Source organism: Excalfactoria chinensis, chromosome 12 (assembly GCF_039878825.1).
Source record: "Excalfactoria chinensis isolate bCotChi1 chromosome 12, bCotChi1.hap2, whole genome shotgun sequence".
NCBI lineage: Eukaryota > Metazoa > Chordata > Aves > Galliformes > Phasianidae > Excalfactoria > Excalfactoria chinensis.
The window spans coordinates 296,586-317,992 of record NC_092836.1 but is presented as its reverse complement, the minus strand read 5'-3'; the positions used below and the strand labels follow the sequence as shown (position 1 = coordinate 317,992).

The 21,407-nt window shown below is 42.9% G+C and overlaps 1 protein-coding gene across 7 annotated transcripts in view; it reads right to left on the bottom strand.

Moving 5' to 3' along the window:
* TMCC1 (transmembrane and coiled-coil domain family 1) overlaps window positions 1-21,407 on the bottom strand; it is a 77,386-nt gene that overhangs the window by 17,623 nt on the left and 38,356 nt on the right. Inside the window, exon 1 of one of the 7 annotated variants that reach the window (XM_072347209.1) lies at window positions 8,637-8,857. The exons of the other annotated variants lie outside the window; for them this stretch is intronic. Coding sequence (XP_072203310.1) covers window positions 8,637-8,699 — 63 coding nt within the window. The 5' untranslated portion in view covers window positions 8,700-8,857. Of the gene's footprint in view, window positions 1-8,636; window positions 8,858-21,407 lie in introns of those variants that run through there. 7 annotated transcript variants of the gene reach the window in all.

The following is a 21,407-nucleotide window of genomic DNA, read 5'->3' as shown; positions in this document are numbered from 1 at the left end:
CTGTGTAAGTGTTCCTATATGTCTGTTTCACAATCACTGCCCATAGAGAACCTATGGTTTTGCCTTTTAGCTTTGCTAAAGATTAGACACGAGTTCATTTCAGATGTGTCACCCTTCTACAGAAACCACTTCAGAATTTCACAAAGTTTTTCTCTGCTCATTTTTTGTTTTTCGGAGAACAAACTGGGCAGCTGGCTGAGGTAATCAGCAGCATTCCAAACAGGTCTGCTTCAGGGAGACACTCTGCTCCTGCACCCTCTACCCTCATGTAAGAGCTTTAAAAGCGTGACTGCAAAGCACTGTGCTACTTGGTATAGAAGTTTGTAGGGAAGGTGAGAAGGGAGTGGGGACAGTTAAGAGCTGAGAGCAGCCCCGGCAGGGCACTGGGCAGCTCTGGAGGTGTCATTAGTCATCTCCCAGTGACTAAGCACTGCACAGTAGTATGAACTAATTGCCAAAAAATGTGGGCATTTGTCCCACTCTGCTGTAGTTAAAGCAGTGCAAGTAACACCATCAGAAAGCTGTACACCTTGCATTCCCTGTCTGGGGATGTGACAGAGCGCAGGCACAGGGTTGGCACAGGTGTGCTGCGGGTGCTGCAGGAGGGCCACAGCAGGGCACAGAAACGTCCTGCCTCGGGCATCAGTGTGGGGACAGCTGTCCGCAGTGACGGACACAAGACTTCTTACTAAACAGTCCCGTAATTAAAACACATCATGGGAATAAAGATCAGAGTGGAGAAAAAAAGAAAGACAGCCTTTCATGCTGACCACGTCTTCCAGATTTTACAGTGCCCGGTAGGCCTGTGCCTGCAGCACAACCCATGGGTCCAGCCTGCACCCTCTTAGCCATAGCAAGGCATGGAGCTGCTGCCCTGAGCAGAGGCAGCAAGTGAGGCCCCACTGCTCATCCTCTGAACTCCCACAACATGCTTGGTGTTTATTAAAGCCATTAACTACATGCTTGGGGTAGGTGATCACTTTTGACCTCTCCTGAGTCTCCTTATATTTTCAGTAGTACTTCCTACTCTGACATGCTCAGTAGTGGCTCTGAATGCCAAATTGAAAGATTGTTTTAAGGCACTTTTAAAATTATATTTTCTGTGCCAAAAAGGTAAGCTTTAAGGGAAAAAAGAATGCTCACAAGAGGATGCAGACAAACAGAACAGCTCTTGAGATCTCTGGAAATCAAAACAAAGATTAAAAAAATAGTGGATCTTGGAACTGGAGAGCACCACTACAAAACAGGATCAAAATACTTCTGGAAAAAAATCATACTCAAACACTGAAATTGATCCCATGCAAACACAGTCAAGTTTTACAAAGAATTATCTCAGATGTCCCTTACGAGAGGTTCTGTACCAGAAGACTTCACTTTTTATTGCTCCTGGCTCTGATAAATTTTTTAAAACACTTCAATAAAGGGAACAGATATTTTGTGATTCCACTCTTGTGAGCCGGGAAGAACTACTCACAGGAATGCCAAGATGTAGTTCCAAAAATAGTCTGATAGCAGATACAAATCAGTGAAACTGATCTCCAGCAGCTGATGTCTAACTGCATATGCCATTTCGCTGTCCTTTTAGAGTAATATTGTAAACAAGAAGCACTGATGATTGATTTTTAGCTGCAGCAAAAGAAATGAAAGGCTAGGAGTTCCTACCTCCTAATACACAACTTTTCCAAAAAGTCACAAGCCCGTGATCCTATGGCAGCCATGTGCTCTGTGGCCCCCCATTAAGGGGGTCAGTCACATCTGCTGGGGCAAATTAGAATTCCTGTTATTTGGAAGAGTACATTTTCTCTTATGCTTGCAGCAGCTGGATCAGAGGCACCTCTCCATTCTGCACAAAGGTTGTTCATCGTTTGCTTCTGATGGAGAAAACAAATGTCAGAAGAGCTTGTTGGTTTTTCCTCCTTCCTACTTTGCTGTAAACCATAGCTGGTGAATGAACCTTACTAAATTCTCACATTTCCAATGAGCTTATTCCTGCATATGTCAATGTAGGATACCATATTTTTCTTTCTAAATCCAAACAGTTGGCAAATTGCACTAAGTAGATATAGAATAAATGTATACAATCATAGAATGGCCTGAGATGAAAAGGACCATAATGATCATCCAGTTTCAACCCCCTGCCATATGCAGGGCCACCAACCACCAGACCAGGCTGCCCAAAGCCACATCCAGCCTGGCCTTGAGTGCCTCCAGGGATGGAGCATCCACAGCCACCCTGGGCAACCTGTTCCAGTGCATCACCACCCTCTGAGTGAAAAGCTTTCTTCTAATCTCTAATCTAAACCTCCCCTGTCTTAGTTTAAAACCATTCCCCCTTGTCCTATCACTGTCCACCCTCGTAAACAGGCATTCCTCCTCTGTTTATATGCTCCCTTCAAGTACTGGAAGACCGCGATGAGGTCTCACCGGAGCCTTCTCTTCTCTAAGCTAAACAAGCCCAGTTCTCTCAGTCTTTTCTCATAGCAGAGGTGCTCCAGCCCTCTGACCATCTTAGTGGCCCTCCTCTGGACCCACTCCAAGAGCCCCACATCTTTCCTGTACTGGGGGCCCCAGGCCTGGATGCAGTACTGCAGATGGGGCCTCACAAGTGCTGAGTAGAGGAGGACAATCACCTCCCTCTCCCTGCTGGCCACCCTGTTTTTAATGCAGCCCAAAACACAGCTGGCCTTCTGGGCTGCAAGCACGCACTGCTGGCACATATCCAGCTTATTGAACCTCATTTGGTTAACATGGGCCCACTTCTCCAGCCTGTCCAGGTCCCTCTGGATGGCTTCCCTTTCTTCCAATGTATTGACACACCATTCAGCTCGGTGTCACCCACAGACTTGCTGAGGTTGCACTTGATGCCATTGTCTGTCATTGATGAAGATGTTGGAGAGCACCGGTCCCAGGACTGACCCCTGAGGGACACTGCTTGTGACCGGCCTCCACCCTGACAAAGAACCATTAATCACAACCCTTTGGCTGCATCCAGCCAGCCAATTCCTAATCCATCACAGTCCATCCTTCAAATCCACACCTCTCCAATTTAGAGAGAGGGATGTGGTGAGGCACCATGTCAAAGGCTTTGCAGAAGTCCAGGTAGATGACATCCATCTCCCTTCTCCCATCCACAGAAGCCATCACTCCATCATAGAAGGCCAGCAGATCGGTCAGGCAAGATCTACCCTTGGTGAAGCCATGTTGGCTGTCTTGAATCACCTCTTTGTCTTGTATGTGCCTTAGCATAGCTTCTAGGAGGATCTTCTCCATGATCTTCCCAGGCACAGAGGTGAGGTTCACCGGCCTGTAGTTCCCCGGGTCTTCCTTTATCCCTTTCTTAAAAATGGGAGTAATATTTCCCTTTTTCCAGTCTTTGGGGACTTCACCAGATGGCCAGGATTTTTCAAATATGATGAAAAGCGGCTCAGCAACCACATCAGCCATCTCTTTCAGAACCCTAGGATGGATATCATCTGGTCCCATGGACTTACACACTTTATCTTGATAAAGTTCAGTATAAGCCCCTTAAGATTCAAAGAAATCTATGAGCAGGAAGATATCTGCACCAAAGGGGTGAGAGATTACTTAAAACAAATTATTCTTTAAATTTATTTTTATCTTCTTGTTTTCACCCTGATATGTTTGTGGTAACATCTCTTATTTTCAGGAGTCAAAAAAGTAGAAGGCCAACATCTGTTCAACTAACCACATGCCACATGGAGCAGAATCAATATTCTGGACGTTGCTGTAGTTTCTGCTGCATTAGGAACAAACCCAAAATTCACATTCGTTCCAGGAGTCCTGCACTTCATAGAGAGCTATGTCTTCAAAAGGAATGAGACTGAGAACCTGTCAAGAAACAGCTATAGAAAACCCACAACTCTTGATACAAAAACAGAGGTGTTAACCCCAGTTTCTCGTAATTACACTCATTTTGCCCCATGATTTCCCTCACTTCCCTCTACTTCAGTATTTGCACAGTGCAAAGTGACCTCCATTAGGCCACTATATGATTTTACATCTTCATTAAAACACTTAAATATACTTGTTTTTATGAAGCCACGCATAGGATTCCTGTGAGGTATAGTAAAGGTGCATATAAACATTATGAATTACTGATAGGCATATTCAACATATTAAACTAAATGTAATTGGCAGTCAATCATCATATATCACCTCCCATGCATATAACATGCAGCACATGATTCTTCAGAAAGTGTCTGAGTCAAGGTGCCATCAGCCTTACCGTCTGGAGAGTAGACAGTGCACTGGATCTTGTAGGAACATCATAAAGACAAAGAATACTGCAAAATCTATTGTGGGTTGTGAAGTATGGAAAGAAAACAAGAACAACAACAACAAAAACCCTAGAAATTACTCTGGTAGTGTAATAAGTCATTTATGACCTATGGTTAAGGCAGTTTTTTCTAACACTTTGCTTCTTACAGGATGTTACAAATTCACAGACAGTTTGAGGTTGTCCAAATTTCCACCTAATATAGACTGCTAGGTGGTTTCTGAGCATTTCCCAGGATAGCATTTTCCCAGGACTCCACAACCACATATTACGCTTTCTGATGTGTCTAGGAAAGTAGTAAAAGCTTGGGCCTATATCCCTTTTTATCAGCCTGCTGCAAAATTGCTGCACATTTGATACTACTAACTCTTTGGTTCACTATTCATAGCAAACTGTATGCTTATATCATAGCAAATCCTGTGTCTAGGCTGCCTCATGATGTAATAACAGATGTAAGGGAGAGATTTCTGTTCATTCACCTGTAGACTGAAGATCAACATAAGAGGCAAACACTGCTGCACTGAACAATCTCTACAAATACAACTGATCGCTCATGGGTGGACTCAAAGGAGAGAGAACTACAGCCTGCCACCTCCCTCAGTAAGAGCCCAATATGCACACATGTTCCTGTGCTATGTAAAACACCTTCTGCCCTGGCTTTGCTGCCAACAAGAATACAAAGGAAAAACGATGAAGAACAAGTCCAGCATGATTCCTTACGACACACTGTGCAGTCATCCTGCAGGATTTTATAGGCTGATCAAATCTTCAGAAGCTAAAGCAGCTTTATTCACAAAAAACTGCTAGTCATCATTGTCAGAAACTGTTTTGAACAGTGCCTAAATCCAAACACACTCAAAACTGGCTAAGGAAAGCACAAGAACAGATGGATAGCTCAAAGAAGTCTTGCTGTGCATTTTCCTGCAGCTCAATGGCTAGATCATAATTAGGATTTCTGAAAGACATAAACAATCTATGCTTGCAGGCAATTAATCCTCAAGATGGCGAGAAGAACACCTTCGCTATGGGGAAAAAAATGCAAGGAGAAAGCACAAATGAAAAACGGCCCTGAAAAAATACAATAAGGAAATACAATCTCTTTGCCCACACAAGATAACAACTGGAGCAAGGAACCAACACAGGTAACACCAAGAGGAAATGGCTTTACACCTAACTCATAGCAGTTAAACAATGACAAATGATGATTACTAAAACATTTGCACTCACATTACCTTTGCCAACCCGGATCAACACGTGTGGCTCTCAGCATTCCTGCATGGCCAGCACATCTGCATGCTGCAGAAAGGGGAGGAGGCAGCAGATCACCAGGAAGGGGCTGGAGGGTGAGCTACCAACCTCAGCAGAGCAATATTTTATAACACGCCTATGCCGCCTTCTGCTGTTTGTAAAACACACTTGCTGTCAAAGAGCTCTCCTTCTTGACCTTGAATTTACAACATTTTTTAAGAGGTAAATTTTTGAATGCAGAAAGAGAAAAGCCTGGCAATTCAGTAATGGTTTCCCAAAGCTACAGATTAGTCAGTAAGAAAATGAGCAGTTCCTACTGAATAAACAGGATGACAATGACAGCATTATGGGCAAGGCAGGTCAACAGGAATGAATAACACAATCTGAACAGAAAAATAGGAAGGAACTGAACTATATGCAGGGACTTGCAGGAACCTGATTTTTGAGGTTAAAGAGGATGACACGGTAAAAATATGGCCAGAATAACACTAATGGATCTTTATTTTAGCAGCTGCAGACTTTTAATCAAGTGCAGATTGCCAATCAGGCCAGAAGTTAAAATAATAAAGAGAGGAAATGAGGTAAAGCTGAACAAAAAGTTAAGTGTAGGGTCTAGGAGCAGAGGATAGATTTAGAAACAGGTTTACAAAAACTTTTATCTGAAAATAACTATGTAAAATGATTTTTCTTTTCCCTGCCCTTTAAAAACATATTCAGGTTTCCCCAGGATGTTCGAATCACACCTCATTAACTTACAAATAATGAAAAAACAACTACTGTTAGCACTTCCCAGAGAGTACCATTTACTCTGCTCATGCTTGAAGCAGCTAACTATATTTATATACAGATTATTACTGCATGCTATGTACTCATTAATTAAAAAAAAAAAAAAAAAAAAAAAGAGTTGACTGTTCAGATTGCAAATTAAATTTGACATTTAAAGCAACTGAGCAAACCCACATCTGCAGCGTGGGAGAACAAACATCTCTCCATGACCACTCTGCACAAAACTGCAGCACTGAGAGCAGGACTCATCCCTTCTCAAGGGGATTTCCTCCATTATAAGCTAACATGCAAGTCAGCACCACATACTTAGTCTAACAGGCCTGTGTACTGGAGCACAACCACCGCTCCTTTTTACTTTTCAGTTGTATTTTCTGAAGATACAACACAGAGAGTGACAGTAACTAATATTTCAAAGTTGATTCAAACAACATTTTATAGTAAAAGATAAATATTTCACAACAGCAGGATCCATGTTTCCTGTGAACACATTTCTGTCATTCCTACATATAATCTCTTGACATACTGTTCCCTTATTTAAGCCTTTCTAATGTAACATACACACAGCTAATATTACACTTGCTAGAGAGCTATGCAAAAAAGTTGGCCCCAGAGATTCCTTTTCTGTTCAAAACACAGCCCGCTGCTCAGCTTTTAGTGCTGCAAATGGGGCTCCTACTCCTACACTTAACCCATAAGGTTGCTCGATGCAGTAAACTAAACACACAAGATGCAGCAACGTAGGAAGGGCAGTCCGCAGCACAGGGAATGGACCAGCATGTGGCACATGCCCTGTGGCATCTGAAAGGAAAGTGCACGCAGTGTGTGACTATACAGAGATGGCTGCACTGAAGGTACACAGCACGGCAGGTACACAGCAGAACAAGGCAGCTAAGTCCTGCCCCACACCAAACACAGTATTAAGTAAATACTGAAGTCAGCACACTCCTTTCAGTATTTCCAATAAGAAAACTATGATTCCTAATTTGGAACTCCACCTAGCGACACATCACACTGATGGTAGCACACACATTGCTGGCAGCATCTCCATTACCCAACATCAAAATCTTATCCTAACTACAGTGACAGCAAACTGCCCAGATCTGATGTAGAAGGCAAGAACGCGGTACCCTATTCTAATTACTTCTCTCTCTAGCTCTCAAGAGGTGATGTATTAGCCTGATGTTACATATGCCAAGATGCAAAGTACACAGATCTATCAAAATTAAATTTGGAATGTAAATAAAAAAACATTCTTTCCTTACTGTCCTCTGTCTTCACTGCTGTCTGAAGTACTTCATCTCCGCATTTCCAACATAGTTGTGCTCAAGAGCCACCTGTGCATTGCTTGCATTATGGACACTGATTAATGCAGTAAGTACACATCCCAGCACAGGAAATCCAGGTCTTCCCAGAGGAATATAGCGAGTGTGTTAAACAAATGGGATTAGACATACATGGTTCCAGCACAACCTCAAAACAATACAATTTCTCAAGGTCTTCAGCAGATAACAAATCTCAGGTCAACATCCATCTATGGCAAAGGCATAGCATCAGCGTCCTGTATTTCTGGTTTTTTGTTTGGTTGTTTTTTTTCCAAATGCTGGAGTCACAATGCAAGGGGAAGCTAATTGCAGTGACTTGAAAAGAATTATCTTCTATTTGCACCAGAGATCAGTCTTAAATCCTTACTGTTTCCTCTTCAGTATTTAATAAATGTGGGGCAAATACAACTAGCTCACTGTTAACTCAGGCTTGTGTCACAGCTGCACCTGGCTACAGGGCTAACTAAGACCAAAGAACACCACTTATTCATTTCTGAAGGTCACTGACTCCATGGGAAGCTGTTTGTTCTTGTTTTTTCACCTGAAGTAAAATTTGAATCTGCAGTTTGTTTACTGCTTCCTGACAATACATTTTGCACAGTCAGAACAGCAAAACATGATATTTGAAAAACTGCCAGTTCAACATCTTTCTGATACCAGGCTGCATGCACCAGCCTCTTTCTTCATCGTTCACTGCATTACACACACCAAACCCCAGAACAAGAAAACCCAGAGCACTCCAAGGAGCAGCACCATATTTGATCTTCATAGACTGCAGCACTCACTCAGATGGAAGCCTTCTTCACACTTTCCAGCTTCTGAAGTGAAGTTATATAAAAAAAACAGCCACAGTATATTTAACAACAGAGGAAAATGCAGCATTTCCAAGGCTAATCCTAAAAAATGAGGTCAAGCTCTCCTGGTGATCCAAACAGAGCAGCCGAATAACACCGTTCTAAGGATGCCCCGGCTGCTCCTCTTACCTTTGCCGGCTCACAGAAGTCTTTCTGGCAGCACACAGAAGTGCAGCAGCACCACATCAACATCCCTGCATGCCCCCCTGCCGCCCAGCTGCTGCCCACCCTGCTCCATGCGCCTGCAGGGCCGGGAGAGCTCTGGGCATCTCCCCACAGCAGACATCACTGCCTGCCGAGCCCCTGCGCTGCTGCAGCAAACTGTCACGCTCAAGCTGTGAGCCTCTTCTGCCCAACTATTTGCTTCAGACGCACAGAAGGGCCGGGCCTGCTGGATTTAAAGCTACAGAGTTTTCCATTCCATGTTCTACACATGGCACTATTTTAAAACTGCACATTTGAGTCTATAAATTGGACAGCATAACAGACAGACAAATAAGCAGCAGATCAACAGAATCAGGATGACGCATTCCTCAGCACACACACAAAGCAGTTCACTTCATAGCAAGATTTAACCAGAATTAAAGACAGATTCAAAGATGCACAGGAGGACACAAATCCAGCTGTAAATCATATGTTCTATTCGTACCACCACAGAAACTCTGCTATTTAAAAATCACTACATAAAAATTTTGAAAGATTTTTGTCATCTTCTGAGGGGCAGGAACTCTACTAAGGAAGCAGTTGTCATATAAGGGATCGAGTACAAAACGGAAGCTGTAAAGCAAAGATATCACATGTCTGTAACCACCTGAGCTCTAACCCTCACCAGCAGTTGCCACTAAGTCCTGCTCCTTCAGACTCACTTTCAAAAAAGCATCCTCACCTCATGGTTTCTCCTCTCCTTGCTCTTCACTGCTGTCTCATTAGCATTTTCTGTTTGTAGCAAATATTACTACTACTCGCCCAGGACAGAGTGGATCACCTCAAAGGTAAGCTGTATGTAATCTGAGTTTGACATCTTCAAAACCATTAATCCAGAGTACCTATGCAGCAAGCTTTCAGGGTTTCAGGAACCAACAAGACCAGAATGCAAATGGGCCTATAGAAGTTGCTGCGGTTGGGTTTGGGTTGGTTTTGTTTGTTTGTTTGTTTGCTTTTTTCCCATATTCTTAACTTGCAGCAATGCGGGTAATACACAAGTATGATCCCATACTGGCTTCTAAAGTCCAGTCCCTCCTGGTGTGACCAAATTCTGCACTGAAATGTTAATTCATAGGGTATGAATTAGTATCAGCTTTATAGACAAGAAGAAAACTTCTGAATGACTCAAAACGCAGGCAGTATGGAAGAAAACATTCGTAAGAGTACAATTCAATTTTTATTGGGGCAAGAACTAGAGGAAAAACAGCAAAAAAAACCATGCTCTTGAACTATACTGGTATCCCAGATGGCATTTCAGGAAAAGCAAGTATATTTTAAAGGGCATTTAAACACAAACGGCAAATAAAAATATCAGATGGAACAAGAGCAATATCTGATCTACAACAGAAGGTAAACCACACTGGTGTGGAGATACCAGAAGTTATTTACACAAAAGCATTCTGTGGAGATTTCTGTCAGGTTAGAGAAAAAGACATGAAGAGCGAAAGATGGAGGAAAAGGAAAAAGGGAGCTGGCAACCAACACAAACACAGTGAATTTTGTGACCAGGCTGCACACAGAGCCACCAAACTGTAACATGTGAAATGGGTCTCTGGTATAGATTTGTGTTCTGCAGCAGTTTACAATCATTTTGCCAAAGGTGAACAGGCACCAACAAGTATCAGCACTGCTGCATCAGTAAATGCCTCCTCCTGACCCCATTCTGCAATACAATGCTGCCACACGTGCTACCCCAAAGCCATGCCCCGTTCAGCACGACTGCATGTTGGGTAGAGTCCCTTTTCTAAGGGACTGTTTCATGTTCACTCTCCAGATGAACATCTATACTGAGTAACCTTCAGATTTCTTTTACATATTAATAATAGTGGATCCCATCTAAGAGATGTGAAAGGGAAGAGAGGTGGAACACTGTGCACAAAGAACATCATCAGCCTTACTTAGGAAGCAATTTATGTTGGCTAAAATTACTTAATTCACAGGAATTCCACTACTATTTAGACAGATCATTTCATGATGTAAAGCAACATACAAACCTAAGAAAACATATGTAAATGGACTCATTATTTTATTTACTATGATTGGACAGCCCCTGCAAGTTTTACAGAGCAATAAACACAAAAAAATAAAATCAAGCTACCAGGTTGAGCATCACCTGGAGGAATGGGTGAGAGGAACGTCAGCTTTGAGGTGGCTGGCTTAAAAATGTTTGGAGATTAGATGCTCATATGACCCTTGTAACAAGATGAGAGCTCTTTCCAAGACTGAAACAGAGAATTTTAGGGAAAAGATAACATAGATCCATATATCTGGTAAAACGCAAATTTTGTGAAACATCAAACAATGCAAAACATCAAGTAAGAGAGCAAGAAAACAGTGGAAAATTTGAAAGTTGATTTGCAATCATACCATTCCTGTGCTGTCCCCTATGCCAATGCTCAGACTGTGAAGAAAACGTGACGTCTGCTTCCCACCAGCCCAGAGTATCTCAAGCATGTGAGTATCTATGAATCCCTGAGGTGCCCATCGCACTGACAGCCTCAGCAAGTTCCTCACAACAAAAATTTAAGAGCTATATCAGTGAGATAATGAGGTCACAAGCAACAGTTGTAGGGAACAAAAAACCTTGAACCAGCAGCAGAGTCTACAGAGGCAGAACACAATTACCAGAAAGAAACTAGGCCAGCACCATAGCGAGACATCCTTAATTTGGCTCCAGGTGCTCAGCAGACACCAGCAGCAGGGAGATCACAATGGTCTCGCTGCAAAGCCATGCCAGGTTCCTGAGGCACAGCACCGAGTGAAGCCAGTGCAGCTCCTTATCTGGTATGCCTTTCCAGGGCTGCACCAACACTGCTGCTGCAGGCCACAGATACCCAGAAACTATCAGGGGCGGGGGAAAGACAGAACTGACCTGCTCACAGCTAAGGCCAAGAACTATAGAATGTGCAGCTGAGTGCCAGTCCTGCAGATGCATCATCAGTGGTGCTGAGCAGTACTGCAAGAGATCTTATGCCCCAGTATTGTGGGCAAGTTAAGAGAAAAATCTGATTCAGAGTTTGCAAATTTATTTTATACACAATATATACATATATGTTGCAATGCATGTATCTTGTACATATATATGTAAACAATGCCACAAAATTTGCCTTTGCTGTCTAGAGCTTTTTATAGACAGTAAGGTACTAACAACCAAACACTACTCCAGAATTAACAATCTCAGTGATACGAAAAACGTTGTGTAAGGCTTTCTAGCTAACTGTGAGGTGATCCACAACAACCCCAGATCTGAAAGCTTGCTGTGTGCTCACTACCCAAGGCACAAGGGCTGATGTCACCTTGCCACGCCTACAGTTAGCATGTACAAATCTGCAAAATCATGTGCAATTTTAAAAGCAACAGTAATCTGATGGCATCAGGTTCCACCTGTATCAGAAGCACTTTAAGACAATGGATTATTTAAACCTTTTAATTTCCATTCCTAGACTACAAAGTCACTGCACAGAACTGCTGATCCCCTCCTCCGAAAATACCACCTGAGACCAAAGTTAGTACTGACTTTCTCTGCCTTCTATCCATTTATTTCATACTGCGGTCTGTATAGAACTTGCTTTTCTTCTTACTATTTGCTGCTTCCTGTTTCAGTTTTAATCGCCTTAAGATAGACAGCCCATCACTTCCTCACACACTCTCCCAAAAGGCACTGCAATGTTTCTACAAGCACTAATAAGAAAATTTAATAAGGAAGGCAGAGGATAGATACTGCATCGGCAGTACTGGTATGAAGTGCAAAAGTTTATGTTATTATACTGTAAATATTTCAGCACAGCATACCAGACAATCTCCAGGAGGAGCCCAGGACGAGCTGTTCTGACAAGTGAAGTTGTGCCCAACCACAACCTGCTGCCAGTGTTGTTAGCCAGCAGATGGCTCCAACAACTGGTTTAGGGATTAAATTTGCACATGAGGATGCACTTCATCCTTTAGGAAGCTGGCAACACTACAGGCATTTTACAAGGAATATTGATTACTGCTGCATCAGATGAACTTTCCCCACAGTAATGATGGCAGAACTCACATTGCTGTCTGTTGCATTGCTACCAGACCAGATTTGCACATGCACTTACAAAGAAGAAATCCAAGACTGTTGACTGCACACAAACAGGCAGAGGATTCACAGGCTGTGGTTACCTTGCAGACACCTAGGATGTGCTCTGCTTTCCCTCATGGTGAGAAGCAAAGTCCTGGCCCAGCAAGCCTGTGCTCTGCAGTGAAAGGGGCCACACTGCGGGCCTGCAGAGAGGACATGGCTCTGGGTGGGAAGGGCCCAGCTCATCTCAGACACAGCCGTAAGATCCAAATGAGCACATCTCACAATGTTCTGACACTGTAGGTTTCTCAGCTACTACTGTGTTTTTCTGCTGTGATATTATGGCTGTAACAGCTAACTGCTTCTCTCTGGTCAGCTGTCAGTGTGATGCTCACAGCCTGCTCCTTAGGTCCCAGCAGGAAGACCCTCACGTTACCTCAGGTTGCTCTGCAGCAAAGTGGTGCACGTGGTGATTCCCTGAGCAATCTGAGGCAGTCCTTGACCCCACGTACCACCCCGACCACCTTGGGTTGGAGGTGATGTGAGCCTTCTGGAGCATGGCCCAAGGACAGCTCAGGTGACCCTGTCAGGTTGAGACACTCCAGGTGACTGCCAGCACATCCACCTCAGCATCACCAGCCCATTTGATGCCTCTTTGCTCACCTGAAAGCAGAAAACCTCCTCATAAGAAGTCTGTAACCAATAGATGAGTAACAGCACAACGGGCATTTCTAGAACTGTTGTAAGCCCTGGCTGCCTGCTGGGCACCATGCCCCCTGAGCACAACATGCACTGCCCTCAGCTCCCACTGTCCTTGCAGGCTGACACTGCCAATGGAGTAGCGCTGAGCATGTGCAGATAATCACCTGCCATCAGTTCCAAACTTTGGGGCACTTTCTGTCCATGCCGGTGAACACAAAGGAAAAGTGGGAAGATGCACTCAGTTCCTGAAATACTATTTAAGCAGACCTACTGTCTCCAGTTGGCTCTCAAGAGCTAACAAATCAGACAGGCAATTGCTGGCATCCACTGTAATTTTTCAGCATAATATGCTATCTTAGCTCTGATCCAGAGTTTAAAAACACCAACACTGTGAATTGCTCTTCTGCCTCACAGAGAAGGAAGGTGGGAAGGAGGGACAGAAAGTCAAGACACAAATAGACCCAACACGGGTCTTGAATCAGAATTTGAAGAGCATCTAGCTCTGCAGATGCCAGAGAACACTCCCCCTCTGCCCAAAGAACAAGCCTGGAGTGCAGAGGAAGGCAGCCGAGAACCTGTAGTGTCAGTTAAAGCCCAGTCTGTCAGGGAAGAAACTGAGCCCCCCTACCTCCCTGCAAGAGCTTGGCTAATGCTGTGGAGTGGGCTGCAGGTCTGGATGCACATATAATATCAGATCCTCTTCCACAGCTCTTAAGTGCTATTTATTTATTTAAAATCCACAGAATGCTCTTTTCCCAACATGGCACAAAACAAAATAAACACTGTCAGCACACTATGTAACACCACTATGGTTCAGCAGAAACCACAGTCAAGGCAAAACGCCCACTCTGTGTAAAAGATTAAGTTTACCAGTGAACCTGCAACCTAAAAATGGAAGATTTCCAAGCAGGCTTGGTGTTTTATTTTTCAGTACTGCTGGCACATATATCAACACAGAGTCTAATGTCATCCTAACTAATACAGAACCCACATACTCCCTTTCTGCTATGCTTTCCCCAATAACAACATGGAAAGGCAGGCAGCTGTAGTTCAAATGGCTTTAATTTCCTTTTAACCACATTGTAGATTTCAGCTATATTGGATATCTATGCACTAGGATGAGTATTTCTGACTATCATACTGTTAATAATTTTTGAAAGTCAAAAAATCTCTTTTTCATACCTTCTTAATAAAAGACTAGGAAACAAACAAATAATCAAAAACCTCTTCTCAGTGTTTGCAAAGCATTTTGCTGGTTTAGCTTTTAGCATTCAAGGCCTGACTTCCCCCAAAGTGTCAACAAAGAACCCAGCTGACCCATTTAGCTGCTGCATGTTAGTTGCAGCATTTGAAAACATGAGTTGTTTTGGTCACTGCAATGGCAAGGCAAGATGCACGTACCAGACTCTGAAGTCAGCAGATCGATACTGACGATGACACATGTTTTTCTCAGCTTGCAATGAACTACATAGAAGCACAGGACACGATGGGTACTACATCTTACCTAACACGGGATAAACTGTTAACTCAAGGTCTACGTTCATTACACTGTTTTGGATATGTTTAATTTGATAGTTCTCTCAGTTCAAAAGTGAAAGAACATCACAATGCATTTCACAGCTCCTAAAGAAGCTTCATTTTCCAGAGCCCTTTACAACTATATTTCCTCAGGAAAGCAGCAGTCTATTTGTTCTTGGTGGTCTTGGTTTATTTCTGGATGCTCTTCTGCCTAGACAGCAAACCAAAGCACAAGGGAATGTGGAGACATTTGAAATGTGCAAAACCTCTACAAAATCCTAACAACAGAAAGGCCATCAAAATTCAGCAGACAAAATCAGCAAGTCTGCCTCTCAGATCTGCATAATGCAACGCATAAAGTAAACTCTTGATGAGTTACACAGTTAGAAGGAATATTGCAACATACTGAGTGTTAGCAAAGCAGATTCCCATAAGCCATAAATAAGATGCAAATACATTGAACAGAAAGCTCCTTTATTCCAGAACACAAATCCAAGGCATGAATGCAAACTGCGAACAGGGTCACTGATTGCATGGATTAATTGAAACAAAAGAAAATGTTGTTGCTCTTGCAGGTTTCAGAGATAGTACTGAATAAAATGTGGACTGTATGGACTGCCCATGCTCTGGGTTCATAATGTGCAAGAAGCTGCTAATGTCAGCAACTGGCACACAACAATTGCTATTTATTTCTTAATTTAAAAAACAAAATAATGATCTGAATGATTTCATTGATTGATCCAGGAGTCACGAGCTCTGATAAACTTTGCTCATGGTAATTCTATCCAGAAGTTTATGAAACTGCATCATTCTGGATATGTTCAAGCTTAATTCAATGACAGAAAATAGGAAATTCTATCCCTTCCCACAGAGTACAAAAGCAATTGGCTATCACAGAAACCAACATCTGTGTTTGATTTTCAGGTTATTTTTGTCTTCTCCATCAGCCTTCCCCAAATTAGCATCCCTTTACTTCTCCCAAATAAACACTGGTCTATAACTTAGTGCATATATGACTTTAAATCCAAACTGATATGTTACCAATGGAGAAGAAACTGCCAAATTAATGGGATCTTTGGAACTGAGTTCTTGATAAAGCTTGAAGCATTAAATTAAAGAGAAATGAAAAAGTTATTTAAAATCGTTCAATACTAAGAGCTACTCAGCAAGATACTACTGTTTAATCTCTTTTCATTGGTCTGAACCCCATGTTGCTCCTACTGCTAGTACTGACTTAGTGATGCTTTTTGCATACAGATGCCTCAGAAATATCTCATTTAAAGGTCTGCCCTATTAGACAGCAGACTTCTTCCAGACACTCTTATCTGTCTCAAGAGCACCCTACCTTCACTCTTAGTCAGAAGTCACAGGGAACATCCCCTGAACCTACTGAACTGCTTCTTCATTGAAAATCTTAACCCTGTGCGCCCACCAGGAAAGCTCGAACTGTGCTCTGCTTCTCCTCAGAACCTCTGCACTTCTGCTTGTTTATTAAATTCCAGCTTGGAGTATGAGAATGTATCCTAGGTCTGCCAACCAGCCTCAAGGAAGAAGAGCAGATGAGAGTTCCCCAGGAACGCTGGCTCACCATTCCTGAGCCCTACTGCCCACTGACCCTTCTCCAGTGAGCATCCTGTTCTGCCCCCCAATGCTCCAGCTACAGGCTCCAGATGTTGTGGATTAATTTCCACTCTTTTTTTCCTCAAGTTTTAGCCTCCCATTGTGAGGACGTACTGATTTATTAGGGTATTTCTATTGCTCTGGAACTTTCCTTTCCCCTGCTGCCCTCCCATTGTTTTAAAATTGTTAGGGTGGTTCTTTTTTGTTTGCTTGTGTTTTTAAGAAAAAGATTTAATTCCCATTTGGGTTATGGCCTTAAGACTGTCTCTCAGGAAAGGAAATCTGTCTAGCAATGACAATGTTCAGTTCTTACAGATCTATGACTTCTTTTTGCCCTATTTTAACAGCTATCATCCCTGGATAATGTCAAAGCTTACCATCAAAAACAACCAGCTGGTTTAATAGCCTGGTTAATGTGAGGAAGCTGCAAATAGCAATGACAAATCATGAACAATAAGGCACTGTTCAGGGCTGATTCTTCTTGGTGGCCTTGGTGAAAGTGTAATGTCAAAACAGTACTGAAAATAAAAGCAGATCCCAATGTTTTGTTTTACAAAAAAGAAAACCCCACAAGTGAGTGTTGTTTTTGACAACCACGAGGTAATTCTTCCTTGCAGATGACCTACAAAAAGGTTCTTTTTTTAAACATGCAACCCTGTGCTATTTTTTTCCACTTACATTTTATAAAACCACACACATAACAAGTCCTTTTCTGCTACATAAACTCTTTCCATTACCTCACATTTCCTTATATTGGAGCAATACGAATAGTAAAAATTCTGATCTTTCCCAGCCTTGATGAAGCAGATCCAGATAGGTGAAGTTAAACCAATGACAAAATAAAGCTAAATGTTTAAACTTATAATTATTAGTTATCAAAGTTGAGTATGTTTCCCCCCCCCCCCCTTCAAATAAATATACAAATAAGAAGTTGAAAGTATAGATACTAAAAATAATGTCTCCTTTTCACAATAGCTCAGTTGTCATCTAACTTTTGTACCAGGTCTCCAAGCACCTTAGCCTGGCTTTGATAATGTCTAATATAAAATTAAAGCTCCTTTCCTGTGTGTTCCCAAAAACAAAAATGACACAAACTCTTTCCACTTTCAGCTCACTTAAAACTTTCTGGAAGCAGCTCTGCATTCAGGGCTACCAACATAGCAGAACAGAAAAAAAAGTATTCCACAATAGAAACAAAATAACTGAAATGCTTCTAGCATTTTCACTTTATGCCAACAATGCAGCTCTGTCCTCCGGGAGCAATGCGCACCCAACACAGATGTCATTCTCCCCTGGCCATCCCTTCAAGCTGCCCAGCCCCACGCCCACACTGCAGACAGCCCAGCACGGTCCTGGCACCAACGGAGCCCTCATTGGGCAGAAAAGTGAAAACAAGCCAAGTGCAGCAGCACAACATAGATGGGCAGGCAAAAAACCACAGCTAATGCTTGATGCAACCTGGGCATTTATGAAGTTTCTCTTGTCTGAGAGAAGGAAAGCACTATGGGAATTGCCACCATTTTTCTAATGAAGAACTGACTCAAAATGCATGATTTTGAAGTCAATCAAAATATCTCTTGTGAAACTAGAATATGTGGGCAGACTTTCCAAAAAAGTACATTTCTGTTTTGAAGAATAGAGCATTTCAAGGAGCTGAATATTCTGATAAAGCACAAACATTATACAAGAAGGACATTTTAAGCCATGTTAAAAGCTGACCCTAGCCAAGTGTTCCCTCTGTCACTCACACCGCTCACCAAGTGCGCTGAACAGCTGACTGTGTGCTATGTTGTGTTCTGTGCTGTGCCACAATGGACCCCAGCCTCAAAGCTCCCTGCAGGACATCACCAAACCAGGCAAGCTCTGGCCTCAGCCACACACAAAACCATGTAAACTGCAGCTTCCTGGGGAAGCTCTGTACCAACATCAAATCTTTACCCACACAGTAAGAACAAATATTTAACAGTATGTAAGTAGTGCAAACTGCAGTCTTCTTAAGATTAGTATTGAACCTATGCTAGGAAACAAACATTGCTAAGTACAGAACAACAGCAGAGGAAAAAAAAAAAAATTAAAGGGACAGAAGACCTTTAATTTTATTCCTCTGCTGTTTCCATCAGCAGCAGCTTGCGAACTGAACTTCAAAAAGCAAACTCTAGCAGCAGTAACAAAGCACCAATCCCAGCCTCCCACACATGACCCTGGTCTCTGCTCAGCAACCCAGCAATATTCACAGCAGTATCACTGACACCCGAGGGAGGAGGAAGCCGCAGGACATACTTGTTCAGAGGCAGGCAGTGAGCCCTCCATGCTGGGCGCAAGGCGGGGGAGCATGCAGTGCCAGCCTAGCACGGAGCACGCTGCAGAGATGGCCCCAGCCCCACCAGGCGGTGGGCCCTGCCCTGACAAGGCAGGATCTTGTAACATGAAGCAGTACTACCCTGGGTGTGCTGGCAGGAGCCTGAATGCATGTTTGAGAAAGCATCAGTAACTGCAGGCAAGAAAGGCATGAATGCACTGCAGAAGTATTACTGAGCCTGCTAAAAATACCTCAGCACTGACCCCATCAGGAACGCCTCCGAAGTGACTTGTTCTCTGGAAAATAGCAGGACCCAAAAGGAAAACAAATCTACTGACAACGGCCTTGGAAGTTCATTAAAAAAATAAAATAAAATAAAATATATATATATATAATATATATTATATATACATAAGTATACTCATGTGTGTGTATATATATATACACACACATATATACATATATATATAATGTGTGTGTATGTATATGTACACATAAAATGATGAACAGAAAACTGCCTCGTGTTTTCTCCAAGCAGGAAGACTGTCGAGTTGGATGAATTTGGATTTCCTCTAGAACTACAGGCAAACTGCAATCTAAAAATCTGCAGCCTGCATCACAAAGTTGTTCAGACCACTGTTACAAGGTGCTTATGGCAAACCCATCCAAAACCTACAGGCCCGATGGCAGTGAAGCCTCCTGAGTTCCCTGCTCTCACATGAGGCCAATGAAACACCTATCACCTCACTGATGCAGTACAGTGCTCCTATTACACTTAGGGTGATCAGAGAATTGGAGAAGGAACTGAGAACTGACAAGCTGCTTCAAACACAGGTCACACAGCTGCCCTGCCCTGCAGTGCCACTGCAAAGTGCTCCAGGGAGCACACAGGAGCCCTCCTGTCCTCCACAACCATGTACTGTCCCAGGGCAGGACAGATTCCCAAGGAAACAAAGATGAGCCCTTGGAGGAAAACTGGTAAAAACAAATCTATTTTATGGCTGGCAGAGGCACAGTGTGCTTGCCCTGTATATCTTGGGAAGCTGTTGGGCAGCAATACAACACGTCCTTCTGGGGAAGGAAAACTGAGAGAAGCTCCTCCTTACCCCACTACTCTGCAGTACGGTAGCAATGCTTAGTCACCTTAAGAAGAAAGCTGTTTTTAAGAAATGCTGACTTACTCATCAGACATGTTTTCACATGGGTTATATCCTGTTGGCTGCTAATCACTTCAGTTTTCCGTACATCGTTCATTCATACAAGCAGAGGTGGATATTAAACCTCAGAGGCAATCACATTGTGCATTCCCCTTGCCATTCTTCAGGTCACAAACATGGATACTCTAAATTATGATATTCTCTGGACTTGTAAAAGTTATTGCACTAGCAGTCACAAGGGAAGTTTACAATACCCCTATTTTAGTGGGAAATCTGCTGTATTACAAACTGCCCTGAGAACAGCCCATCAGGATTTAGATGGCAGACCCAACTGCCAGCTATTCCCACCAATCCAACTTCTGCCTTTGCTGAGCAGCTTGGTTAAATGACAGCATGAACATAAAGTCCTTGTTTTAAGGAAGGAAAATGTAAAAAGGTGTAAGAAATGCACAGATATTTTTGAAAACGTGGTAACAACAAGATCTAGGCATAAAAGATGGGGAAGGAAGTGTTTCTCCTACTCTGCTCAGTGTCAAAATACAAGCTTTTAGCTTAATGGATGCCTCACCTGGGTTTACAGTTTTGATAAATAAATGCATTTCAAGCTTGGCCAGTAAGCACACCTTCTGTTCTTAGGGCAGGACCTGTCAACAGATCAGTAATTATCACCAATTTCAAAAGGGAATCTTGTCCAACCTTCCTGCTCAGTGAGTACATAGGTGGTTTTGTTCAGCATGCTCTAAATTCATACTGAGAATGTGAAGCTTTGCAGAAGCCACTGCAGTCAGACTGATGATAATTCCACAACATTCCACAATTACCAAGTTAGTCCTTTTGCTCACATCAGTTTGAGTTTTTCCATAGTTTAACATTTGGAAAGGAAGCCTTTCTTGTGGCCTCCTTCAGGAAAAAAAAAAAATAATAAAAAAATTATTAAAAAAACCAATCAACACTCTGGGTGCCTCAGACTGGGTAAATTCAGAGCACATTATAAAACTTCATAGCAATGAATTAAGGGAAGTCCCTGTCTAGCTCAGTTTTGCATATTTCTAGGGCTCATGGTAGTGAGTAACACAGATATCCCAATGACTTGAGTTTACTCTTACTCCTATTGCACCCGTGCAGGCCTCAGCTAGCTCTTGGTAATGATGACTCCAGCTGGTGGGAGGATAACATCCCCCTGGCTCCCAGTAACCCACACAAGCTTGGGGCACTTCTCTGGCAGCCAGCTGAGCCAGGAGGAGTACCCCTGACCCTGGCAGGCACTGTGGAACTGTCCCAGCACTGCCTGCAGGAATGTGGCTCGGATCCGCTTGGTGGCTGTGCTGCTGCACGCGTGCAAGCACACGCAA